Source organism: Rattus norvegicus, chromosome 6 (assembly GCF_021556685.1).
Source record: "Rattus norvegicus strain SHRSP/BbbUtx chromosome 6, alternate assembly SHRSP_T2T, whole genome shotgun sequence".
Classification (NCBI taxonomy): Eukaryota; Metazoa; Chordata; class Mammalia; order Rodentia; family Muridae; genus Rattus; species Rattus norvegicus.
The window spans coordinates 136,784,819-136,811,475 of record NC_141539.1 but is presented as its reverse complement, the minus strand read 5'-3'; the positions used below and the strand labels follow the sequence as shown (position 1 = coordinate 136,811,475).

Sequence of the window (26,657 nt, the reverse complement as noted above, 5' to 3'; positions counted from 1 at the left end):
CTGAACCAGTCATCTTAAGTACAGCCTTGCAAAATGGCGTTACTGCTGCTAAGCTGGGGTCTTTCAACCTCACAGGGACCTTTCATGACAGAACTCTGTCCTGATGATCCTGGAGCATCCGCTGCCTCATGGAGACCAGGCTGGGGCAGTATAGACTAGGAGACTGATGTGTGCTCGTCACAGATTCCTCATTCCCATGTGCTGCCTCCCTGCTGCCAACCTTCCTCTCAAAGTCAGGCCCCGTCCCGAGGAAGAGGCCAGTGTTTGCTTCTCTCTGCTCTTGTATTTTTCCTCTTACACAACTGAGAGAACGCCTGACAAGGCCAGCTTCAGTGAGGAAAGGTTTATTCAGGCTTTCAGGGGTTCAGTCCTTACAGGGGAGGACACAGCACTGCAGGGCAGTTCACATCGTGGTGGCCAGAAAGCGAAGAGAAACCAGAAGGAAGAGGTTGTCACAAACAACACACCTCCAAGGACCCATCGACTTCCTGGCTCATCTCCCAATGTTTCTGGAACCTCTCAAGAGTGCCAGCAGCCGGGACCAAGGAGATGTTCCTCACTGTCCTGAGATCAGATCCCCAGATCAAGGCTGTGAGCAATGTCTTCCCACCAGCCCTGGTCCTCTGGGAGAAGTGGCTGTTTTAAAGCTTCCTGCCTAACATCACCAAAAGGTCCAACCCAGAGGCGAGTGGCCAGCCAGAGAGGTCATCTGCTGGTCTTGCTGAGCCTGCAGACTTGGAACAGATTATCTTAGACTTCTTGTCTGGCTTCAGGCAGAGTCATAACAGCTCCTGTGAAGGCCCTCCTCAAAGACAGCAGCCTCGGAGCCAGTGGGATGGCTTTACACACACACACACACACACACACACACACACACACGCACACACACACGCACACACACGTACATACACACGCACACACGTACACACATGTACACACACGCACACACACACCCTGCCCATCTGCATGAAGCTAGCAGCTTCTGCAGAGATGGCTGCTGACATGACACTTGGGCACAGTCCCTGGCCTTCAGCCGTGGGGACTGGGGAGTCTGTTTCCAAATGTCCCTAGCTCTAATTCGACCTAAAGCAATGTAATCTCTTTCCCTGAAACCAGAAGCTTGGTGGCTGGCGCCCTGAGGACCAACGGCGTCCTCACACAGCCTGTGTATATGGACTGGTCAGCAAGCCACTGATGAGGGGCAGGGCCCGTTTGTTCAGCAGTGGCGATATCCCTGTTCTAGGTAAGGGGACAGAAGTGGGGGGCTGGACTCCGACTAGCTGCTTTCAGGGAATGCCCTATGACCTACTACCCCCTATAGGCTCCAATAGGTTCCACCACCTCCCCACAGAGCCATCGTGTAGAAACTAAGCCTTCAGCAGCCACACCTGTCGGAGACATTCAAGATCTAAACCACAATGGCGACCATGAGCCACAATCACCACACATTCTGTGTTCTCTCTGTTTGCAGAGGCCCCTTTAACCATGGTGACAATGGCTGCTAGGCTGTGCCTTTGGATGCTGAGGGGGGTCACCTGACTGTAAAATGATGACATTACTCTGATCATCCTTTCACACAAAGGTGCTGCACCCGCTGTTTGCTTTCACTATGGTCAGGGCCGAGGACCCTAGCCACACCACAGAGCCAGCCGAAGGCTCACTCCCAGATCAGAAGCATTGGTCCCAGCTTGCACTGGATTAAATTCTTACAGCAAAACTTTATTCACATTTTTACCCTGCTATCTTCTGAACTGACATAATTCAAGATACAGACAACAAGCATACAGTCTGCTGATGGGACTGAGCCGCTGGGGACACACAGTCAGCAAAGGTCTGAGCGCAGGTCAGGAACCTGTGCTCACTTAGTTTCCAGGCCTCGTAAATGGACCTGGTGCTGTGGGTCAGGTCCGGTGGGCTCCTCTAACCGCTTGTCTTCTTTGGCTTCTGCTTCAGCTTGCTCCACATCCTCTCCAGGGCCACCTTCCCCATGAAGAAAGTGATGGCAAAATTGCGCTTGTACCAGTCTCTACAGAGAGAGAGAGAGAGAGAGAGAGAGAGAGAGAGAGAGAGAGAGAGAGAGGAGAGAGAGAGAGAGGACCCCAGTCAACTGCAGTGTCAGCTGACCAGACAGCAGCTCTCCTGGAGGTGCCACGGTCACCTGACTCCCTACTTCCAGCCCAGCTGGCCATGCACATCCACAGCCAGTTTCCCTGTGGATAGAGCGTTCTCATCGTCCCCTGGCCTGTCCTGGCAGACTGGATTCTTTTTTTTTTTTTTTGGTTCTTTTTTTCGGAGCTGGGGACCGAACCCAGGGCCTTGCGCTTCCTAGGCAAGCGCTCTACCACTGAGCTAAATCCCCAGCCCCCAGCAGACTGGATTCTTAGGATCCCCTGTGAACCCAGCAGCGTCCCTAGACGGGCAGCGGTGAGTATCTAAGGGACAGCCTAGGGACTGGGGTGGGGGTGTTCTGCTTTGGTCTAATTTGTATGGGACAAAGTATTCCACAGTAGGAAGTGGAATGTCACAAAGCTCAAAGTCCCTTCTCCTGGGTGACAGGTCTGATCCTCACACATACCTTGGTAGAATCTATACAGAGAAAAGACATGGGCTGCTGCCTACAAGTCACCAATGGAAGCCCACGCACTGGTGGCAGCTCTGAGTCTAATGGTGAGGTGACGTCTGGAGGGCTTACTGCGTGGAGGAAAAGCACATCTCAGTCCCTGGGTCCGAGGCCTTGCTGCCCCAAGGCCACCAGCCGTTCCAGGCTCTGAGCTCCTGAGTGCTTCTGCTAGGGCTAGATGCACTGACTCCTTGGATCTCAGCCCAGAAGGTAAGAGAGGAACCAGAGCCCTAAGGAGGGGACAGCACAAGTCAGCCACGGTGTAGGTCCACAGACTCCATCCATCTATAGGGAACTTAAAACTCGCTAGCTGAGGCAACCCCGCTGACTAGCAGAACCCTAAGTAAATAGGAAAGGCTCGGGGAGAGCAAGAGGCCACCCTGTGTGTCTCAGGCAAGGAGAGCCACACTGCTCTTGTGAGGCAGATGATTCGCTCCGGGCAGTTAGGCAGAAAAGCCAGAAAAGTCTCCCAGTTTCTGTGTGGAGGCAGCCTCGAGGGCACTGCACACACAGACCTGTAGGGGGCAGCAATGCGCTGCGTCCATGAGTTCACATGGTTGAGCAGCTAACTGGGTCAGAATAACACAACACAGACTTGGCTCCCTCCCGAAGCTGCCCACGTTCTCTGAGACCTTGCCCCTCTGGCCACACCCAGCCCTGTCACTGCTACATTTTAACAAAAATCTCAAGTTGCATCTGTTTTACCAGATATCACAAAAGACTAAAATCATTTTTTTTTTAAATCAGATTTATTAGGCCAAGCATGGCGGCCTACACTTCTAATCTCAGCACTTAAGAAGTGCAGGTAGGCAGAATCTCTATGAGTTTGAGGCTAGCCTGGTCTACACAGAGTTCCAGAACCTCTAGAACTACATAGTGAGATCCTTCCTCAAAAACAATCAAACAACTAAACAATCACAGCAACAAAATAGAGCCCAACGCGGTAACATCTACTTATTACTTTCTATCTCTTCTGGGACAGAGCCCTGGCCACACTGCAAGTCTCAAACCAATCAGGCCTATATATGAGACCTTGTCTCAAAAATTAGTTAAAAAAAAAATCCCACTAATCTGACAGGACGATCCATTAGAGACCTATCCCATCTCCATTAGACACCTGTCACAGGAGCTCAGGACTGCAGCTCTGTAGAATGACTCCCAGGACTCTGACTGACACCTTCAGGTTCTCATGCTGCCCCACGTCTCCTGAAAACAGCTGCAGGCATGGGCTGTCCCTCCTCCTGCAGCTCAATGGGTCACCACAACATAAGATGCAGCCGTGCTTAGGACTCAGGTGTGGCACCCTCAGGTCACCATCCAATCCCCACAGCCTTTACTGCCCAGTGGTTTCAGCAGCTAGGGGTGACAAGGGATGACGAGGGATGACGAGAGATGACGAGCGTCTAGACCTGGGCGGCCATTAGGAACAGAATCACATCATTATTTCTGAGTGTTCTCTTTGTTTTGTTTTCCAAGACAGGGTTTCTCAGGGCAGCACTGACTGTAGACCAGGCTGGCCTCACCGCCTGCCTCTGCCTCTTGAATGCTGGGATTAAAGGCATGTGCAAGCCTGAGTGCCTTTTTGTGTGGTCACCTTTGAATACTATTGGTGTGGGGCAGAGAAACTCTTCCACATGAGCTGTGCATAACCAGAAGAGACCCAGAGCCTCCAGGAGCGCTCCCCAGACACGTGTGTGCAGTGATATTTTGTAATCCTGTGTACGGCTTGGGAGGGTGACTCACCCTGCATTTCAGGCTCCTTGCTGGTCCCTGTATGGCTCTCCTGTGGCCCTCTTCTCTACTGACCAAGGGTCCTGGCTGACCCCATATTTCCAGGGAAAGATACTAAGAGATGTCAGGACCTACTCGATGATGTAAGCCCGGGGGGGGCTTTGGGTACCTCGCACACATACCGAAGCTGACAGGTTTGGTTAGAACTGCAAAGGGCATAGCTAGGAGAACTGTCTTGATGGATGAGCTCAGTGAGCTCAGGAAAGGCGGACGTGCATACCGGTTATAGCACATGTGCTTCTGGAAATTCTTGCTCAGAAAGTCCTTATAGAAGTCAGCCATCTCCTCGGCATCCAGCGTTGCTCTTTGGCCTGGAAGTAAGTCACAGTTAAACATAGCACAGGAGAAGTTGGCCGTGCCGATGCACACTTAGAACCCAGCACTGGAGCTAAAAGCAAAAGGATCAAAGTTTGAGGCCAGCCTTGCTATAGGAGATCCTGTCTTAAAAATCCAAGAACGGGGTTGGGGATTTAGCTCAGTGGTAGAGTGCTTGCCTAGGAAACACAAGGCCCTGGGTTCGGTCCCCAGCTCCGAAAAAAAGAAAAGAAAAAAAAAAAAATCCAAGAACCAAGCCAGGTGGTGGTGGACACGCCTTTAATCCCAGCACTTAGGAGGCAGAGGCGGGTGGACCTCTGTGAGTTCGAGGACAGAGTCAGTTCCAAGACAACAGGGGTACACAGGTAAACATTGTCTTGAAACACCAAAAGCAACAACAACAAAAACCAAAAACAAAAACCAGGGGACTGTATATGGCTCAGTGGCTAAAGGCACTTGCTGCCAAGTCTGAAGACCTGAACTGAATCCCTGAGATCCAGAAGGTAAAAGGAGAGAACGGACTCCCCCATGAACTGTCCTCCGACCCGCACATGCGATGCTAGAACTCACACTATAGTCCTCAAAAACACAGAGACCCACCTGCCTTTGCCTCCCAAGTGCTAGGACCAAAGGCAAGCGCCGACATGGCCAGCTAAAGATTCCATTTCATTTTAAGTATGTGTGTGTGTGTGTGTGTGTGTGTGTGTGTGTGTGTGTGTGTGTAGGTACAGAGGTACAGTAGGGACAGTGCCTGCACAAGCCAGTAGGTGTCAGCCAGATGGTCTGGAAGCTAGCGTTACAGGCAGTTGTGAGCCACTGGCTGCTGGGAACCAACTTTGGGTCCTCTATTACAACAGTAAAAGTTCCTAACCCCTGAGCTATTGCTCCAGTCTCTAAATAGCTTTATAACTTTCTATGTTTGTTCTGTGTGTATGGATGCTCTGCCGACCTTGTATGTTCGTGTGTCACTTGCAGGCCTGGTGCCCATAGACCAGAAGAGGGTGTCCGGGCCCCTGGAACTAGAGCTGCAGACGGTTGTTAAGCCACCTCGTGGGTGGGATGGACTCCTCCTCCCTGTGAGAGCGGCCAGTGCTCTTAACTGCTGTGCTATTTCACTAGGGGTTTTTGTTGTCCCAATATCTCACACATCAGCAAGCAGGAGCAGCACAGAGTCAAGGTCACCCTGCATTACACAGTGAGATTGAGGCCAATGTGGGCTACACGAGATACTGTTTCAAAAGACAAAAACAAAACAAAGGCTGGAGTGCTGGTTCGATTCCTGGAACTCACACAAAGGCTCACAACCATCTGTAACTCCAATTCTAGGGAATCCAGAGCCCTCTTCTGGTTTCTGAGGACTCGGGTATGTACACAGTGCACATATATATATGCAGGTAAAACACTCACACATCAAATAAACTGCATGTGTGTGGTATGTGTGTAAAGATTTAATATATTCAACAAACTTACGGAAGACCCACACACATACACTAACTGTAGCCAGGGGCAGTGTTGGCGCACGCCTTTGACCCCAGCACTCAGGAGGCGGAGGCAGGTGGATCTCTGAGTTCAAGGCCAACCTGGTCTACAGAGTGAATTCTAAGACAACCAGGGCTACACAGAAAAAAACCTTATCTCAAGAAAAATAAATAAGGGGTTGGGGATTTAGCTCAGTGGTAGAGCGCTTGCCTAGCAAGCACAAGGCCCTGGGTTCGGTCCCCAGCTCCGAAAAATAGAAAAAATAGAAAAAAAAAAAAAAAAAAAAAAGAAAAAGAAAAAGAAAAAGAAATAAATAAAAACCAACAACCAAAAGAGGGCACTGCTCTCTGTCAGAACTGCAGCTGGCTTCCTGCTGACAGGCTTTTGTTTACTTTGCAAATGTTAACAGGTAACTTATAACTCACAGGAAAGTCAAAGATGTTAATAGCTAAACAATGGGCTGGGAAGGGCAGGACACCATTAGCCTTTTATCCCCACAAGAAGAGGACGGAGGCAGGCAATCTCAATGAGTTCAAGGCCAACCTGGTCTACACAGTGAGCTCCAGGCCAGCCAGGGTTTCATAGGAAGAACCCCAGCTCACAGAAGAAACAGGTGAAAAGGCTTGCATTTCTCAGTTCCCAATCCTACCATGGAGTGCAGGGGCCATGCAGCACTGCCAGAGACGCAGATCACACAGACACAGAAACTAGCAGAGCTGTCAGCATGACAGAGACAGGCAGGCCCTCCTCTAGCCCCCCCCCCCGCCCCCCAACTGCTCCTGAGTCTGAAGAGATCCAGGCTGAGGGTGACTCAAGACCATGAGGCAGACAGGCTCAAGTCCACAGCTGCACTTCTGTGATCAACCTTAGCGGGCCTCTTATTAGGCAGCTTAGGTGCTCTGCCGTCTTCTGTGCCTCAGTTTACTACACAGTGCGGACATGGCTGTGCATCCCTGCTAATGCATAGAGCATGTGGAAGAGCCAAGTCTTTAATATATTAGGAGCTCTGCAGTGTTACCCACTAGGCTAAACACACAGTACTTTGCTGACCCAGCCTTCCTGTGGTCCCCTCCACCTAGAGGACTCTTCTGAGGACATGGACAACACACACACACACACACACACACACACACACACACACACACACAGAGAGAGAGAGAGAGAGAGAGAGAGAGAAGACTCTCTTCCTTAATTCCCTGCTAGTTTCTTTGCTTGTCAGCCCCCAATGGGCAGGACTGTAGTTCTGCTCCATGCCCCATCCCAGAAGCCAGTGGACATCTCTGTGGAGATAGATGCTATCATATGAAGTGAGGAGTATCTACCACCTGAGAGGTAAGGAATGCCAAAGGCTCCAAGGGAAGGTGATACATAAGCTGGTCTCAAGATACACACAGGCAGGTGGGAAGGTAGGACCGGGATGGAGGAGGGAGCAGGAGGGAGGAGGGAGCAGGAGGGAGGAGGGAGCAGGAGGGAGGATGGAGGAGGGAGCAGGAGGGAGGAGGGAGCAGGATGGAGGAGGGAGCAGGATGGAGGATGGAGGAGGGAGCAGGAGGGAGGAGGGAGCAGGAGGGAGCAGGAGGGAGGAGGGAGCAGGATGGAGGATGGAGGAGGGAGCAGGAGGGAGGAGGGAGCAGGAGGGAGGATGGAGGAGGGAGCAGGATGGAGGAGGGAGCAGGAGGGAGGATGGAGGAGGGAGCAGGAGGGAGGAGGGAGCAGGAGGGAGGAGGGAGCAGGATGGAGGAGGGAGCAGAGGCCGGGATGGAGCCCAGTCCAGAGGAGTTTTGAGGGTGACAGTCTTTCCTTATCCTTAGAGAAGGGAGTCCCTGTTCCTCTGGAGGGCCGGGTCCTCCCCACGTAGACTCCGACCGTGTCCTCCCTACACCTAGTGCCTCGTCTCTAGCAATGGTCAGCACGGCTGCCTGTAGAGCCCGCAGAGCTGCCCACACCTCTGCCCACACCTACGGCTTCCCCAAGGAGCTCTCAGACAGACCTAGGGACACCTCACCCAAACACCCTCAGGCCAACGACCAGACAGCAGGAACCCCATTAATGCTTGCCAAGCCAATGCTTGTTCCATGGCTCCTCTCTGCCTCTTACTATTGAACCTAAAGCTAACGGGAGCAGGGAGGAGAGTAAAGAGAAGGGCTGGGGAACAGAAAGGGAGGAGGAGGAAGGGAGCCATAGTGGAGGGATGGAGGGATGGAGGGAAAACTCAATTGCATCACGTCATTACTGAGAATGTGTGGGCGTCTCACAAATGCCATCTGAGAAAGTGGATCTGTCTCCATGACTCCTTTTCTGGATGCACAAACACGCAGTCAAAGAAAGGGACAGGAAGAACTCCTTCCTGACACTGCTGTCGAACAATGAAATCAGGGCTTCCTGCTTCTTCCTGCACTTACGGTCAGTGAATTCCCCACACCACAGCAGAACTTGCGGAACACGCAGTCAGCAGGTGGCGACCACTCTTACTAGTCTGCAATCACTGGGCAACTAGACTCCCCGCTTTGCAATTAAAAAAAAAGCCTGTAAGGAAAACTTGCTGAACTGGCTGTTCACGGCCATGGCTTGTTTTCCTCTAGAAAGGGGCTGGGGCTCTCAGGCTACCTCTAGCCACCAAAGCAACTCCGTCAGGACTGAGTGCTGAAGGAACCTTTCCTATGAACTCAGAAAGCACAGACAGATGCCCTGCTGCTTGAGATGGCGTTTGTGTAAAGCCAGAGGTTTCCTCCCCACACACTCAGTCACTGGTCCACAGGTGTTGTTACTAAGGCAAAGCCATTGCAGCCTGTTTAAAAGTCCAGACGGTCCGCGTCATGTTGGCTACAAACACCACCAAGCTGTTCTTCGTCATGAACTGTGTTTTTCCCGGACGCTGTCTGGCCGTCCCTCTGGGTCGCCTTCATCCTGTGTTCCCATGGCAGCAGCCAGGCTCATTCAACACAACCCATTGCTGTGTGCTGGTCCAGACCCAGCATGGCTGGAAGCTGGCTGGCGACTGACAGAGGAATTAACTGGGAGGCAGAGGGCCGGGTTAACAAAGCAAGAGAAGGGGTTGGGGATATAGCTCAGTGGTAGAGCGCTTGCCTAGGAAGTGCAAGGCCCTGGGTTCGGTCCCCAGCTCCGGAAAAAAAAAAAAAAAAAGAACAAAGCAAGAGAAGGGTAAGGAAGAAGTCCTAGGGCCGCTCTGGTCCCATTATCTGAGTACAGCCCACCGCTAGGGCCCTGCGACCCATGTTCCAGGTCCTTAGTGCTCACTGCAACTGGATGCCCCACCACAGGGCCCAGCCATTCAGATGCTTTCAGTTCCCCTGCTGCTGGTGGCTGGGTTATACCGTGTCCTTCATCCCCAGATGAAGGAGGTAGAATCTTTAGGATGTGGAGACTAATAGGAGCCCCTGGTCACTGCATGTGTGCTTTCAAAGGGGATGGTGGGACCTAGGTCTCATCCATTTACAAAACTGGGTTGATACACACACACACACACACACACACACACACACACACAGAATTTATTTTTACTTTATGTACATTGGTGTTTTGTCTGGAAGTGTGTCTACGTGAGGCTGTGAGAAACCCTGGAATTGGAGTTACAAGCAGGCATGAGCTACAATGTGGTTGCTGGGAACTGAACCCAGGTCCTCTGCAAGAGCAGCCAGTGCTCTTAACCTCTGAGCCCCATGAGTTTTTGTTGTCATTATTATTTGGTTTTTTGAGAAAGGGTTTCTTTGTGTAGCCCTGGGTAACCTAAAACTCTCTTTGTAGAGCAGGTCAGCCTCTAACTCACAGGAATTTACCTGCCTCTGCCTCCCAGGAGCCGGGACTAAAGGCAGGCTCTGGTAAGAGTTTCTAGCAGTGGGAACTCGAGATCTAACTCTGCTCTATCAGCAGCTGATACCGGGTAATTAAAAAACTACTCGGGGGCTGGAGAGATGGCTCAGCGGTTAAGAGCACCGACTGCTCTTCCAGAGGTCCTGAGTTCAATTCCCAGCAACCACATGGTGACTCACAACCATCTGTAATAGGATCTGATGTCCTCTTCTGCTGTGTCTAAAGACAGCTACAGTGTACTCATATAGAAAATGAATAATTCTTTTGAAAAGGTAATTTGTTTTTCCAATATAACTCATTAGCCAAAGCTCCTCTACCTTGAGCCCCTGGGAGCCTCTAAGGAGCCACACATGGAAAGTGTTTCTCAGAACATGTGTGCTCTGAACAAGAGGTATCTCATACATTACAACTGGTACAGTCTGGTAACTGTTTAACCTCCACAAAGCACGGTGGTTTTTCCTTAAGTACGTATACAGTATGGAGCAGCTGTGTCTAGCCAGCTGACATGAATCTCCTCAGAGCCGCCACGAGGTAAGGAACCTGACAAACACGCTCAGCCGTCTCCAGGAACACCCTATTAACCGTGTTGCTCCACCCAAGTGGATTACACGTCCTTTATGTGACCTCTAAATACTTCCAGGCTCCCCACGTTCCCTCTCCACGCACGCTGTTCTTTTCCATCGCCGAATTAATTATAAATGTTACTTAAGGTCAGTCTTTCAATACATAGCGGTCAGCAATGGAACTGGCATGTTTATAGGAATCAAAACAATTCTCCTGTCTGTTACAAGAACGGCCAACCTCAGGGCTGGAGAGGTGACTCAGCGGTTAAGAGCACTGACTGCTCTTGCAGAGGGCCTGAGTTCAATTGGTGGCTCACAACCATCTGTAATGAGATCCCATGCTCTCTTCTGGTGTGTCTGAGGACAGCTACAATGTACTCACATATAGGAAACATATATATACATACATACATATTGGCCAATCTCTAAGGCAATACCACAGCATGAGCTGACCTGATGGGAATGGCTGATGGCCCACAGACATCGCTTCGCCACATATGAGTGTGAGACAGGGATGAAACGAGAGGGCGCACACAGACAGACAGACAGGCAGACAGACAGAGAGGAATAGCAGCAGCTGAACTGAGAACTGTTGAGATCCACACGTCTTCTGATCTGACTCCTGTGGGCAGAGCCTACCCTCCTTTCTTACTGGGTGGTCTCAGCTGGGCTCTCACCCCCGTTACACTTCGGGCTCTTTAGACAGCATTTGGTGCCTGGCCTTCACATCAGGACCAAACTGGCCCTCCGTTCATTCCCACACAGTGCTAGGATGCAGCACCCTCTTCTGTTGAAGTGGGGGCTGGCATGCAGAATACCACCCCTCGCCCTTCTTCTGAAGCAAACCAGGGCGGGCTAGGGATTAGCAGAGAGTGAGGGCACCTTAACCCAACAGCAGACTCAGCTCTGGAGTTAATGGTTGTGGGCTGTCCATTAGAATATTTTGGGAGTAGGCATCCAAGTAATAAAACAGTACAAAATGCTATTAAGGCCTGACATCAACACTCGGAGAAAATGGTCAAGGCTATTTTGAGCGAAAGAAATGGTGAGCCAGGTATGTGCAACCCTCTTTTAATTCCTGCACTGGGGAGGCTGATCCTGAAAGGCTACCATGAGTTCAAGACCAGGCCAGCTACACAGTGGGACCTGGTCTCAAAAAAAACCCAAAACCAAACAAACAAAAAGGAAACAAGCAACTCCAGCAGCCCACGGCCTGCTCTGGGCCTGGGAGATGGACAAGGCCAAGATGTGAGGCAGTCGAGAAGTTCTGTGGCCTGTGGTGAGGGCTGGTGTGATGGCCACTCCTTTAATCCCACACTTCAGAGGCAGACAGGTGATCAGAGTCCCAGGCCAGCGGGGGCTACATGGTGAGATAGCATCTCGCCAGCACAAGCCTACAAAGAGGGCACCTGTCAGGTAAGCATTTGGGGTGGAATAGTCTAGCTATGGTGCAAAAGATGAACTTAAAGCAGGGCTTGACAGAGGATATTTAGAGGTCAGATCTGTTTTCATAAATTAAGTTTTCTTAGATATCACCCAGGGTCACTGTATCCCAGACAACCACAAACGCCCTTCACAGAAAACAGAATGCTGCCTTAAAGATCCAAAGCTGGCCGGGGCTGGTTGTGGTGGCACAAGACTTTAATCCCAGGTTCTGGAGGCAGAGGCAAGCAGAGCTCTAAGTTCAAGGCCAGCCTGGTCTACATAGTGAGTTCTGGGACAGCCAGAGCTACACAGAGATCTGTCTCAAAAAACAAAACGAACAAGAAAGTTGGGAAGCTGGGAAAAACGGAGAAGTGCACAGTGGACAGAGAATCAACAGGGGTCTGAACTTCAATGGCGGGGCAGGGAAGCCAAAGGGCTGGGAGACAGCTCAACTGGCCTGCCTTAGCAGAAGGCTACCACAGCCCTCTGCTTTCTGCTAGGAATCCAGGAAGGAGTGCTAGGAAGATGGAGGGCTGGGAGATTACAGAGGCCTCCTAACCTTAGGGGAAGCCATTCATCCAACTGCAAGGCTGTGCAGCCCAATGGCTTGAGCGCTTACCTACAATGCTCAAGGCCCTGGATTCTATTCTCAGTACCGTACACAAAGAGAAAAATCAAAGGACAAAGGAGGAACTCAACTCTGAGAGGCTGTGACGACATCCCTGAAGATGGGAGAGGAGGAGCTAGGAGCCCGAGGGAACCCAGTGATACACACACAGGGCAGGGTCTCTGCAGGCAGGGAGACAGTAAGCAGGGCACGGAGGCTGTCGGTCCAGTGCTTCTCCTCATTCAGTAACACTTTTCTACAACAGTAACAGCACAAACGTACTAACCTGACTCGGTTCGCGGGCCTGAGCCTTTAGCTTGTAGCCTTGAGTAAATGAACTCTTCCTTTTCCTGAAAGAGGATCAACAGAACGTCTTAGCCAGGGTTGGGCACTCACCTATACTCCCTGAACCCGGAATGGCGTGGAGATGGCGGTATCAGGAGATCAGTCATCCTCAGCTACAAGTTTTGAGCGCATCCTGGGCTATATGAGACCCTGTCTCAAAAATATTCAAATATGGTTTTAAAAACATTAAAACCCTTGGGCTGGAGAGATGGCTCAGCGGTTAAGAGCACCGACTGCTCTTCCAGAGGTCCTGAGTTCAATTCCCAGCAACCACATGGTGGCTCACAACCATCTGTAATGGGATCCGATGCCCTCTTCTGGTGTGTCTGAAGACAGCTACAGTGTATTCACATACATTAAATCAATCAATCAATCAATCAATCAATCTTTCTAATCCTGGCACGAAAACCAAAAGAGAAGGAGAGAGAACTGTTCTCCGGCTCCCAATGCTGAGACATTTGGGGCAAATTTCCTTAGAAATATCACACTGTGAAACCTGCATTTTAAAAAGACTTGTTTTGGGGCTGGAGAGATGGCTCAGTGGTTAAGAGCACCGACTGCTCTTCCTGAGGTCCTGAGTTCAAATCCCAGCAACCACATGGTGGCTCACAACCATCTGTAATGAGATTCGATGCCCTCTTCTGGTGTGTCTGAAGACAGCTACAGTGTACTCATATACAATAAATAAATCTTAAAAAAAAAAAAAAAGACTTGTTTTATGTGTGTATGTATGTGAGTCTGCACATACATTTGCATATAACATACATGCATTGTGCCTGAGAAGCCCAAAGACGGCACTGGATCCCCTGGAACAAGAGGGTCGTGAGCCGCCATCTGGGTGCTGGGGACTGAGACTGTAGTGTAGAAGATCAGCCAGTACTCTGACCATTGAGCCATCTCTCCAGCTACCTCAGAGCTTGTTTTCAGCCATCTCAACCTGGTTAGAGGTTCACGCTTGATACAGGACTTTTTTTCATGTAGCCCAGCATGGATTCAAACTTTCTATGTAGTAGCAAGAGTACTGGGGGAACAGGTGTGTGCCATGATGCCCAGCTTGACACAGGGATTTAAAAGATATTCAATGGGGGATTGGGGATTTAGCTCAGTGGTAGAGCGCTTGCCTAGCAAGCGCAAGGCCCTGTGTTCGGTCCCCAGCTCCGAAAAAAAGAAAAAAAAAACAAAAAAAAGATGTTCAATGGATTTGGGAAGGTGGATGGTTTACAAATCCACAGGCTATAACAAACACTCCTGTCTATTTTCTTTCCATTAGTATATTTATAGGTGTTTTTCATTCACTTTATGAGTAAGTTGCTAAGAATCCTGAACTCTCATAAGTGGCAATCATAGTGGTGACTTCTTATAAACAGGCAATGCATTCAAGTCAGAGCTGGTCCTGGACCTTGTCTTCCCCGAAAGCCTCAAACTGTGACTAATGACTGGACAAGGAGTCTTCCACGCAGCTACATGCAGGTTTAAAACAATCTTTTTATCTTTTTTTTTGGGGGGGGGGTTCTTTTTTTTTTCCGGAGCTGGGGACCGAACCCAGGGCCTTGCGCTTCCTAGGCAAGCGCTCTACCACTGAGCTAAATCCCCAACCCCATCTTTTTATCTCTTAAAAAACTTTTTTTTGACACTATAGTGAGACCCTATCTCACATTTCCGGCTAGTCTGGAGCTCACTATGAAGACTGGCCTTGAACTAGAGGTCCTCCTGACTTTGATGACCAAGTGCTGGGATTAAAGGAATGCATCGCCACCGCTGGCTGCTAAAGACACCATCAAGAAGAGACAAAGTATCTATTTACCCCCAAGCGGCAACCAGAACGGCAATGCTGAGGATGTAACGCCCCCAAGTGGCTGAGAGGATTGTCCCTTACTGTTCTGAACGCCACACTTACCTTATTAAAGGACAGATTCTGCTTGGCCCAGAACTGCTGATTCCATTCCTGCGTTTCTTGCCTCAATTCCCTAAGCCTTTGCTCCAAAGGAGACTCATTTTCAGGGACATGAAAATGAACAGGACGAAGGTTGGAGTATTTGTCTGGGGGGCCTATCCAATCATGGCAAGACTGTCTCGGAGGGCAGAATCTTGAGACCTTTAATGAAATGAAAGGAATTAACGTAACTAAACCAGCCCCTGGTGTTATAAAACCCGCTTATTCAAGGCCCTCATCAGCTTACTCTGTGAAAGACTACAATGTATCCATCTGATCATTTTCCAGCTAAAATGCTGTGATTTTGTTTTGTTCTCCTTCTTGGTTCCTTCAGACATGACCCTAACAATGTGGCCTTGGCTGGACTCACAATCCTTTTGCCTCAGCCTCCCAAGTGCTGGGATTACAGGCAGACACCACCATATCTGGCTTAAATATTAGCATTATTCTACGGTTCGCCAAATGATGCTAAAACAGTTCCGTATCCTGACGGTGGAGGCCAGGTGGGCAGGCCTGTAACTCCAGCTAGGAAGCTGAGGCAGGATCAGAGTTTGAGGCCAGCCTGGACAATTTAGTAAGCCCTGTCTCAAAATAAGTATAAATAAAATAACAGAACCAAGAATGTAGCTGAGCGGTAAGCACGTTCGCCCAACACATCGATCATCTCGATCATCTTAAGACAAAGGCCCTTCCTATGAATTCCGTTACTCAAAATCAGGTCAGGACTGATGGGCTGAAGATACAGCTCGGTCAACAGTGCTTCACACACTCTGGGCAAGCTCAGCCACAAGGAGCCACCCTCTGCCTCTAAAGCATTTCTTTATTTAATTTTGTAGTCGTAAAGGTTGAAACCAGATCTTGAGTTTTGATATATATAGTTTTAATAGGCAAAATGGGGGGGTGGTCTTGGGATAGTGTCCTGTGGCTCTAATCCCAGCATGTAGTAGGCTGAGGTAAAAGCCTACTTACCCCTCCACTGAAACACCGTGGGACCAGTGTGTCTGTCTACACTGCCCCCACCCTTGGCATTCTACACCTCAACCCATGCTACTCCAGACAGCAGTCAAGGCACTCTCTCCTAAGGTCCCCCCACCGCCCACCCCCATGCCCCCACACCCCCATTCTCCCATTCCCCCACCCCCAGGAGCTGAGGACCAAACCCAGGACCTTGCACTTGCTAGGCAAGCACTCTACCGCTGAGCTGAATCCCCAACCCAAAGTGCTTTCTTTCTTTCTTTTTTTTTTTTTTTTTCTATTCTTTTTTTTGGAGCTGGGGACTGAACCCAGGGCCTTGCGCTTGCTAGGCAAGAGCTCTACCACTGAGCCAAATCCCCAACCTCCCAAAGTGCTTTCTTTAAAAACCCTGGCTGGTGGCTCACAGCTTTAATCCCAGGACTTAGGGGGCGGAGGCAGGCAGATCTGAGTTTGAGTCCAGCCTTATGTACAAAGTGGCTCCCAAGCCAGCCGGGGTAAAACACAAAAAGCCTGTAGTAAGGCTGGAGACGAGCGGCTGACTGCACTTGGCACACCTACGCAGAACCCAAGCTCAGTTCCTAGTACTCACGTCAGGCGGCTCAGAACTGCGGCCACCCCAGTTGCAGGCAGATCTGACATATCTGGCCTCTGTGGGTACCTATACCGTTATACACACGCACCTGTGCACACACCCAATACCTAATCCAAAATAAAAATATCTCAGCTCTGGGAAGCGCATTTTTATGTGCACAGGTATTTTACCTGCATGTATGTCTGGCACCTGTAGGGTTAGAGGACAGTGTCAGAGCCTCTGGAAATGGTTACAGACAGTTGTGAGCAGCTAGATCAGTGCTGGGAATTGAACCTGGGTCCTTTGTAAGAGCAGCCAGGGCTCCTAACCACTGAGCCCCCTTGTTTGCCGTACTCTTTTTTTCTTTATTATTTGGTTTGGTGGAGCTGAAGCAAACTCCAAACCCAACCCATTTAAGGCAAGCGCTCTACACTGACCCACAGTCCCAGCCCGCAGCGGCTTACCTTTGGGCACATGTGTATTTGTACAGTTGAGGTGTGAGCACCAGTGCCTGTGCCACCAGGCTTAACGACTGGTGCACATCTGGCAATTCTGGGTAATGTAGCATTACCATGCTCACAAGTGCCAAGTGGCAGGCAGAAGCCAATGGCAGGTGCTCCCTTGATCAGTCTGTACACCATATTTGACATGAGGCCTCTCCCCAAACCCACAAGCTTCATTGTTCTGCCTGTTTCCATGTCCCTATCACCACTAGGACTACAGGCATACATGGGTGTTAGGGATCCAAGCCTGTCTTCCTGATGGTGGGGCACACACCTGAGCTACTAAGCCATTTCCCCCGGACTTCTACAGGCTTATTTCCCCTCTTTGTGTGTGTGTCTGTGTCTGTGTCTGTATCTGTGTGTGTGTGTGTGTGTGTGTGTGTGTGTGTGTGTGTGTACTGCACATGTGAAAGCCCAAGGTTGGCACTGCGTGTCTCCCCCTTCCTCATTGCTCTCCACCTGGTATCCTGTGTCAATGAACTTAAAAGTCAGTTTCAGCCGTTCTAGTGAGCCAGCTTATTCCAGGGGTTGTTTCTGCTTCTCACATGCTCGGATTCCAAGTAAGCAACCACATTCCCTCAGATTTTACACGGATGCTCGGGATCAGAACTCTGGGCCTTGGCCTTTTTTTTTTTTCCCCGGAGCTGAGGACCGAACCCAGGGCCTTGCGCTTGCTAGGCAAGCGCTCTACCACTGAGCTAAATCCCCAAGCCCGGGCCTTGGCCTTTTGCAGCAAGCACTTTCAGCAAGCGACAGGCTTGTCTTACTTGCACAGACCACTCCCCCACACATGGTGAGTTTAGATGAGTTGGCTCAGAGCATTCATAGGTCCTAAGTGAGCCAAGAGCTCAGCAGGCCCTTCGAATCTCAGGCCCTGGACCTCAAGCTGCCAGCTCTGCGGCTGGTCTAGGTCTAGCCACAAAGGCGCGAATGCTGGGGTTGTAGGCACGCGGACTGGCCCAGGGTCCTGAGTTAGAACTTCCTTCTCAGGAATGTGAAGATGCACAGCAGTGCTCACGGGAGCAGCGGAAGGCTAAGCTAGCCCAGGGGAGACGGGGAACTCCAGGAGCTGGTGGAGAAATGCTACACAGCTCCTGCTGCTAAAGAGTGCTGGACACTTACAGCCCAGCACAGTCCGCAGAGCGGGCCCTTCACTTACTTAGTACAGCCCTATACTACACTTCCTGCTTACAGCTTCAAACGCCGACAAGAAGCATTTTCACTGAGTAGAACGTTCTTTTCTTCTTACAGGCTGTCCTCATCAGGAAATGCTAAAAGAGTCACCTCATGTGCACCTTTAGTTCCCGTACTCAGGAGGTAGAGGCATGAGGGGTTCCTGTCCAGCCTGATCTAGTTAGTTCCAGGACAGCTAAGGTTGTGCACTGTGACCCCGCCTTAAAACAGAATAAAGGGCTGCCCCAGCGATCACTCTGCCTGATCATTACCACAGCACGGCGAGCCCAAGGAGTGGCCAGCGGAATCGTGGCTCCTTCAGATGGACCTACTGGCGTCAGGTGACCTGATGCCACAGAGGAACCCGTATGACAAATTTTCTGGCCATTCCACTTTTCATAATAACTTGGAAGATACTTATCTTTGGCTATGATGAGTTAATTCCTTTGCTCTCCCTACATGAAAATACCTGCGTCTTTGTTCACCAAGCAGATGCTATTAGGAAAAAAAGAAAGAGGCTTGGGGAAGGGAATAAAACCTTTTCCTAAAAGAAATCTCCCTCCACAGAGTGAATAATTACTGTAATTTCAGTTCCTACACTGTAAGAACATAATGCTGGCTTCCTGGAGCATGGACAGGAAGGCTCTGCGTGGGAAGGGATCCCGTACCTGGGCCATGTACCCTGCGGAGAGGCAGACAAGAATCCAGCATTTCTGAGAGGCAGCCCGCCTGACAGCGTCCCCCACCCCCAGCTTCCTAGCTCCCCTCCCTCAGGGCAGTGCTGCACAGACAAAGCAGGGTGTGAGACGGGATAACAGGGAATGCACACTTGCCAAAGGCTTCCTGCTTTGCAAGGCTCCTCTAAGATGAGAGCTCAAGGAGCAGCCCCAACAGCACAAAGGTGCTACGTAAACCAGCAAACCAAATCGAGCCAATGCGAAGATGATATCCCACCGGGCATAGAAAGGTTTAATACTAAAAAGAAAAGCAAGGTGCACAATCTGCTATCTTGAATGTCTGCAAGGGAAAGCACACAGAACTGACTGTAGTGAGAGTTTCCTCCCCGGAGTCTGCCTTATTATCTTTGTCTTTCCTACCACCTCCAGACCCAAGGCCTGCCCCTCACGTGGGCACTGCTGTGCTGTGTCTTAGTCAGACTTAGCTGACTTACTGCTGTGCTAGAACACCATGACCAGAAGCACCTTGGGGAGAAAAGGGTTTATTTCACTCACAGTTCTGTATAAAAGCAGTGAGGTTCTTACTGGCCTGCTCCACATGGCTTACTTAGCCAGCTTTTTTCTCTTTTGTTTTTCAAGACCGGATTTCTCTGTGTAGCCCTGGCTGTCCTGGAACCCACTCCGTAAACCAGGCTGGCCTTGAACTCCGAGATCCACCTGCCTCTGCCTCTCATGTGCTGGGATTAAAGGCATACACCACCACTGCTGGCCTTTTTTTTTTTTTTTTAATGTATTTTTTTTAAACATAGATGTGCTCTCTGTCTGTACGTACACCTACATGGCAGAAGAGGACATCAGATCCCCTTATAGATGGTCATCAGTCCCCGTGTGCTCAGGACCTCTGGAAGGGCAGCCGGTGTTCTTCACCGCTGAGCTGTCATCTCACCAGCCCTTCAACCTGCTTTCTTATAGAACCCAGGACCACCAGCCCGGGGATGGCACCACTACAATGGGCAGGTCCTCTCCTATCAATCACTGATTTAGAAAACGTCTTACAGACTTGCTTACATGCATACAGTCTGATCTTATGGAGACATTTTTCCTGTTTTTTTGTGTTTTTCAAGACAGGGTTTCTCTGTGCAGTCCTGGCTCTCCTGGAACCCTATAGAACTGTCCTGGGGCTCTGTAGACCAGGCCTGCCTCTGCCTCCTGCTGGAGACATTTTCTTAACTGAGGTTTCCCCCTCTCAGATGACTTTAGCTTTTGTCAAGTTAACGTAAGGCCATTCTGTCCAAGGATCTTATTGGTGGCCTTTTCCAACTCCCAAGTCCTCTTAAAAGTTAGGGACCCTGGAGGTACTCCCCTGAATGGTCAAGGGCCCAGTCTCAAGCTGTAGACTTAGTAAACATCTCTCGAATTCTCTAGGAGTCAGTGAAGTGTCAGCTTTAGCAGAGTCTACATGTGGGCTGGGAGGTCACCCTGCTTCTTCTGCATAAAACCTGAGTCATCACAGGAAGCCCTCCCTGCACAGCCACCTGTGTCTGCCAAGTACTTCTGTACCCTTAGTACTTCCGGGCCCCCACAGGAAATGCCAGCATCAGTAGACACAGGGCTTCATCAGTGCTTCATTGACAGGATGGGGCTTTCAAAGACGCAGCGGTGGCTCCAGCAGGAGCCCTGTCTGCGTCTGTGCGTCCTATTTCTGTTTCCTTTTTCCTTTAGGCTTTTCAAGACAGGGTTTCTCTGTGTAGCCCCAGTTGTCCTGGAACTCACTCTGTAGACCAGGCTGGCTGGTCAGAGAAAGAAAGACATTGAAGGGTGAATGCAGGCTTCTCAGCAGCAGTGAGACAAGCCTCTGGAGGGCTGACCTCCAAACGGCTTTTCAGATTGTTACACAGAAGGCACTTTTAAGAAGTCAATTTCTAGGGGGCTTATGGACAGGAAACTGGGAAAGGGGATAACATTTGAAATGTAAATAAAAAATATCCAATTTAAAAAGAAAAAAAGAAGTCAGTATCTGGGCTGGAGAGATGGCTCAGTGGTTAAGAGCACTGACTGCTCTTCCAGAGGTCCTGAGTTCAATTCCCAGCAACCACATGGTGGCTCACAACCATCTGTAATGGGATCTGATGCCCTCCTCTGGTGTGTCTGAAGACAGCTACAGTGTACTCACATATGTAAAATAAATAAATCTTTAAAAAGTCAAATTCTGCCTACCAAAACCTCTCAATCTCTCTAGGAGTTGTCTGAGGGACAATTACCGAAGCCCGTCTCAGCCAGGCTTCCTGGTTTACCAGGTATGTCCTAGGACTAAGTTATGCAAAGTCTCTGTGAATCCTTCAGGAAGAGCAACTTCATAAACCTCAGATAACAATCACGATTTACAAAAGGCTACGTCAATGCCCAGGTGCCATCACTCCAGAAGTCATGCCAGACCCAATGGCTCTGCTAAAATTCTCCTACACTCCAACTCAGAGATCCACCTGTCTCTGCCTCTCCCACACACACACACACACACCCAAGTGCTGGGAATAAAGCCATGTGACACCACTGCCCTGGCAATATTTTATGAAGTTAAAAGTGACTTGGGATTTTTTGTTGTTTGTTTTGAGAAAGCATTTTCTCCAAAAGCATGAGGCCCAGGCTTTCCTCAGAATTCTATGAGCACTCTGGCTTATTTTAACATTTTTGCGGAATGCCTACAGCGGCAATGATATGTCATGTCAGGAGGCCATGGTTCCAGTAGTGGGCAAAAGGCCTGCTCAGTGTACAATTATTTAAGTTCTTCTTTTGTTAATAATGAGGGTGTAAATGGTGTAAATGTTCTGTACTATAGGATGATGTCATTATGCAGGTGAAGGCGTGTACAGGATAGAACGAGGCCTGTCATTGGACAAGAAGAAGGATGGGCGGGAGAAAAGCTTTAGAGAGGAGGAGACTAGAGAGAGGAGGAGCAGCTGAGAGAACATGGAGGCTGATGTTAAGATTCCTCTCTGCACGTTTACAGGTTGTTATGAATGTTCTTAAGGGACGGATGTGTACAGGGTTCTGTATGTCTAGGTGGGCAATTATATCTTATCAATTGGACCAGAGGTTATTGTGTTGTGTGTTCTTTCATGTGGCGATTTAATTGAATTCAAAAGAGTATATAGTGGCTGGAGACACTGGGCCACCCCGGAATTGGGATGTATATTTCTGGGGTTTTTTGTTGTTGTTGTTGTTGTTGTTTTTTCAGAGCTGAGGACCAAACCCAGGGCCTTGGGCTTGCTAGGCAAGCGCTCTACCACTGAGCTAAATCCCCAACCCCGGGATGTATATTTCTGGCATGGTGGCAACCTGCCTTGAAAACTAGACAGGTAGAGAGATTGTTGCCAGGCTCAGAGAGAAACCATTGGCAGTGGGATATGGGATGGAGCAAAGTGGGTGAGAGGCTTTGCTGACTGAGATGAAGATATCTTGGGGCACTGCGGTGCCAGACCTAGAGCGGGATAAAAGACAGCATTTTTTATAATTTTACAGCAACAGTTTTTTTTTTCTGATCCAATTGATAATATATAATTTTACAGCAACAGATGATGAACCAACATGGTGGGCAAGAATCCACTATTAGGGCTGGAGAGATGGCTCAGCGGTTAAGAGCACCCGACTACTCTTCCAGAGGTCCTGAGTTCAATTCCCAGCAACCACATGGTGGCTCACAACCATCTGTAAAGAGATCTGATGCCCTCTTCTGATGTATCTGAAGACAGATGCAGTGTACTTATATATAATAAATGAGTAAATCTAAAAAAAAAGAAAAAGAAAAAGAATCCACTATTAATCCTAAGAGTTGAAAGAAAGTTTTATTTTCTAAGTAAGAGGAGGCCAGTGCCATGTTGAGTCATGTGATGATGATGTCTCACTGGCAGGGACCTTAAACAAAGAAACACAGTAGCAGCCTAGGCTGTAGGCCCCCTGCTGTGATAAGTAGTGGCAGCTCAGAGAGTTAGAGATTAAAAGTCTCTTTTTTAGAAAGTTGTATAGAAAGTCTTTCAGGATACTCATATTCCTTCTAATGTGGGCTCCCGGGGAATTTTGGGTTGAAATCCTAGTTAGACAAGATACTTCTTAATTACAGGTATTACTAAAAGGTGATTAAGTTTGTTTTTGGAAGAAGAGAGTACAGAGATTACACAAATCACATGGGGATTTTCACCCATGGTTTGGAACTGAGGGAAAATTAGTCACTCACTCCAAGTAGAGAGTTGTGATAGAAGTCTGTAACACCAGGCAGAGTGAATACAGACATATATTATAGAAGTTATTAGTAAATAAAAATCTAAGGCTCTAGGTAGAGAGCTTGACAGATTGACATATTTTGGGGTAAAGTCCTGGTTTGATAAGTTGCTTACCTTTTGGTATTAGAATTGATAGAAGGTGTTTAATTTGTTTTATAAATTACCGGCTAAAGGCCATATGGCTCATTGATGCCGGCTAGCAAAGGTTTGTGGTTATGTTTGATTTTTACCACAACAGGAAGCCCAGATTATCTTAACGTGGGCTCCATGGGAATTTTGGGTTAATTTCCTGATATGACAGATTTAAAAAGCCTGACAGGCTCATTGTTTAACACTATTATTTAGATTACTTCCTCTTTTAAAATTATTTAATCTTCATAATGGGTGTGACTGAGTTTTATGGTTATATTATTCCTCTGGGAGAGAGTGCAAGATACAAGTTTTTCTGGTTACAGACTAAGGGACACGGTATTTTGGGAGAAAGGTTTTGTCTTTGTGCTTTTAAAAAGGGTGATTAGGCTCTGGACACCTTCCAGAGTTATATTGATCAGATTTTTGATAGAGGGAGACCGTCTGAAGAACTAAATTCAAGAGAATCAAACAAAAAGATACCTCGATTCTAAACTTTTGTCATTTTACCCCTGGGGCTGGAGGGATGGCTTGGTGATTAAGAGCACTGGCTGCTCTTCCAGAGGTCCTGAGTTCAATTCCCAGCAACCACATGGAAGCTAACAGCTGTCTATAACACCATTTCCAGAAGATCCAACACACTACGTTTAACCTTTACAGACACATATGCATGTGATGTACAGATATACACATAGGTAAAACACCTATACACACAAATTTTTAAAAAGTACCACCACCACCACCACCCACCCATCCATCCCATCCCCACAGCAGGACATGGTAGTTCGTGTCACTAATCCTAACAGGCAGGAGGCAGAGGCAAGCAGATCTCTGTGAACTTGAGGCCCTCCTGGTCTTTAGAGCGAGTTCCAGAACAGCCAGGGCTACACAAAGAAACCCTATCTCTAATCAAAAACAAAACAAAAAGACCAAAACACCAGGGTGGTTGATGTAACGCAGTCCTGGAACTGCGGAAGACTATGCAGAAAAGAGGATTCAAGGTCATCCTCGGCCATACACAAAGTCCCACACTCACCTGAGATACTCGAGACTCTGTCAGAGACAGAAATAAAAGGGGGGTAAAGCAACGAGTACAAAGAGACCAGAAGTGAAGTTAGGTTGGCACTCAACGTGGGTCTCCTTCCTTGAAGCAAGACCAGAGAGCTAAAGAAAAACATGCAGAGGAATCTAGTAGAGGGTTTATTTTATTGAAGAAGAAACAGTTTGCGATATTCTTTTAAAATTTTTACTTATTTGTTTGCTTGGTTTGATTTTTCAAGGTAGGGTTTCTCTGTGTAGCCAGACCAGGGTGGCCTCAAACTCAGAGATCTGCCTTGTCTCTGCCTCCAACCACAAAGTTACTTTTAAGACTTTCTATTTACAAAATTTCTTTGCAATACAGCAATCTGTCTAACAATCATTTAATTACTCAGGAAACAAGAAAGGTAGCAACACATATAAAATAGCCCTGAGGCAAACCTATTTTCTTTTGTGCCACCCAATATTTGCCATAATGGGGGCATTTAAATCCTACAAAGCAGCACGGGCAGTCAGTACAGAATTAGGCAAGCTCTGGCTGGTGGCCAGTTCCCCTAGCCACAGTCATTCCCACTGCTCCTCTCTCCAGAGGTGAGCAGCACTGGCTTGCCCCTTAGACTCCAAAAGGCTGAAGTGTTACCCTGAGGATCCAGACCCCAGGTAATTTGTTTTAAAACAGGATCTCACTGCGTAACCCTGTCTCCCCTGAACTTGCTAAGTGCACAAGCTTGCATTTCCACTTAAAGGTGGTGTGCCACCACGCCTCCAAAAAGACTCTTCAAAGATTGCTGCTTGTCTTTTTTCCAACATTAGTGCACCACATAGGGCGAGATGGCTCAGAGGGTAAAGGCATTTCATGTGAGAGCTGAGTCCCACCCCCGGCACCTATCACAGAAGGAGTAAAGGGTCTCCAGAAAGCTGTCCTCACAACTCCACAGCTGGCGTATCCCACATCGTAATAATTTTTTTTAAGTAAAAATGAATGTAAGGGCAAACTCTCACCACGAGAAAACTGTTGGCTGAGTTAAGTTTTTCCCTCCCAAAGCATGTTCAGACACCTATTTTAGTTGTTTTCTGCCCAAGGACTAAAGCTCTGTTTTCTAGAGACAGAAGCGTGAAAGCTTGTTTCTTTCTTGTGCCAGGAAACTGAGCCAGAGGCCAGGGTCCTCGGCAACAAATCTAAGCCGTAGAAGGAACTTCAAAGCTGTAGTTATAATAAGTGTGCTGGGAGACACAGCGTAGCAAATGAAAATTTCCACAGCAGGCACATTTTGCAATTCTTAATTTTCTCTGTTTCTCTCTTCCCCTCCCTCATTCCCTCTCTCTCTCTCTTTTTTAAAGATGTATTCATTTATTATATATAAGTACACTGTAGCTGTCTTCAGACACACCAGAAGAGGGCATCGGATCTCTTTACAGATGGTTGTGAGCCACCATGTGGTTGCTGGGAATTGAACTCAGGACCTCTGGAAGAGCAGTCAGTGCTCTTAACCTCTGAGCCGTCTCTCCAGCCCCTCATTCCCTCTCTTAATTATTGCTTAATCGAAGCTCTCCAGTCTCTATCACTAGCCTAGTGGCAGGTGAAGTGTTAGTAGCCACTGATTAATGTTTTCATCTGACGGATAGACTCAAAACCTAGGCCTTCCTTAAACAGAACATCCTGTCGCAAAGAAGTGCAACTGATTAATAAAAAAAAGATTTATTTATTTTTTATATATGGGAATACACTGTCACTGTCTTCAGACACATCAGAAGAGGGTATGGATCTCATTACAGATGGTTGTGAGCCACCTTGTGGTTGCTGGTAATTGAACTCAGGACCTCTGGAAGAGCAGTTAGTGCTCTTAACTGCTGGGCCATCTCCAGCCCCGGAACTGATTTTTAAAAAGGCTTCACGTCCTTTCCTGCTGCAGACAAGCACTGTTGATCTCTGACATCACGTGCATATTTACAAACAATGCGAAGTCTACACAAGTGAGATGATGAAGTCGGCCACCGCTTTAAACCGAACACTAGTCTTAACGAAGCGGAAGTGAGAAAACACACTTCAAGAGCTGTGTTGATACAAATGGTATTTAACTTGGTAGAATAAACAAGATTCGCACTCTCCACAGCGGATCCGCTACAAGGATCATTAGCCTGCCGGAGAGACGCGGGCGTCGTTGGGGTGCTCAGCGGCTTCCCTCCCTGCCAGCGCCCCGGCGTCCCGCTTACCCGGCTGGACGCAGCATCCCTGCGCTCCGTAGCGCGCTCACGGGCCAGCCGAACGCCGCCGCCGGAGAAGGACCGGCAGAGCAGCCGGCGAAGAGCTTTGCTTCCGGGCCGCAAAGCCGCCATGGCCCGCGCGTACGGCAGGATCGCGACAGTGGAAAGGTTGGCTTTACGGCAGCGTCGCAAAGCCTGGG

The 26,657-nt window shown here is 48.9% G+C and overlaps 1 protein-coding gene across 5 annotated transcripts; it reads right to left on the bottom strand.

Annotated features, from left to right (window-relative positions):
• Nucleotides 1–1,695: 1,695 nt before the first annotated feature.
• Nucleotides 1,696–26,602, bottom strand: Coa8 (cytochrome c oxidase assembly factor 8). Of its 5 annotated transcripts, none has more exons than NM_001037769.2 (5): nucleotides 26,467–26,602; nucleotides 14,874–15,071; nucleotides 12,918–12,981; nucleotides 4,632–4,722; nucleotides 1,696–2,026 (listed from the first exon to the last, which is right to left on the bottom strand). In NM_001037769.2, exons 1-5 carry the CDS (start codon nucleotides 26,587–26,589, stop codon nucleotides 1,921–1,923), a joined length of 582 nt encoding a protein of 193 aa, NP_001032858.1. In that variant the 5' UTR covers nucleotides 26,590–26,602; the 3' UTR covers nucleotides 1,696–1,920. The 5 variants fall into 5 exon arrangements, 2 of the variants coding, with proteins under 2 accessions (NP_001032858.1, XP_087409069.1); XR_015621824.1 differs by having other exon boundaries at nucleotides 1,699–2,255; nucleotides 2,374–4,722; XR_015621826.1 differs by lacking the exon at nucleotides 12,918–12,981 and having other exon boundaries at nucleotides 1,699–2,255; nucleotides 2,374–4,722.
• Nucleotides 26,603–26,657: the final 55 nt, after the last annotated feature.

What these genes read in the sequence shown, in the direction of transcription:
- Coa8 (NM_001037769.2), bottom strand. Translation starts at nt 26,589, where the DNA reads ATGGCGGCTTTGCGGCCCGGAAGCAAAGCTCTTCGCCGGCTGCTCTGC. An exon ending in GGGATGCTGCGTCCAGCCGG is followed by an intron (nt 15,072 to 26,466) that starts GTAAGCGGGACG and finishes ATTTCATTAAAG; the next exon opens with GTCTCAAGATTCTGCCCTCC. An exon ending in AAGCACATGTGCTATAACCG is followed by an intron (nt 2,027 to 4,631) that starts GTATGCACGTCC and finishes CTCTCTCTGTAG; the next exon opens with AGACTGGTACAAGCGCAATT.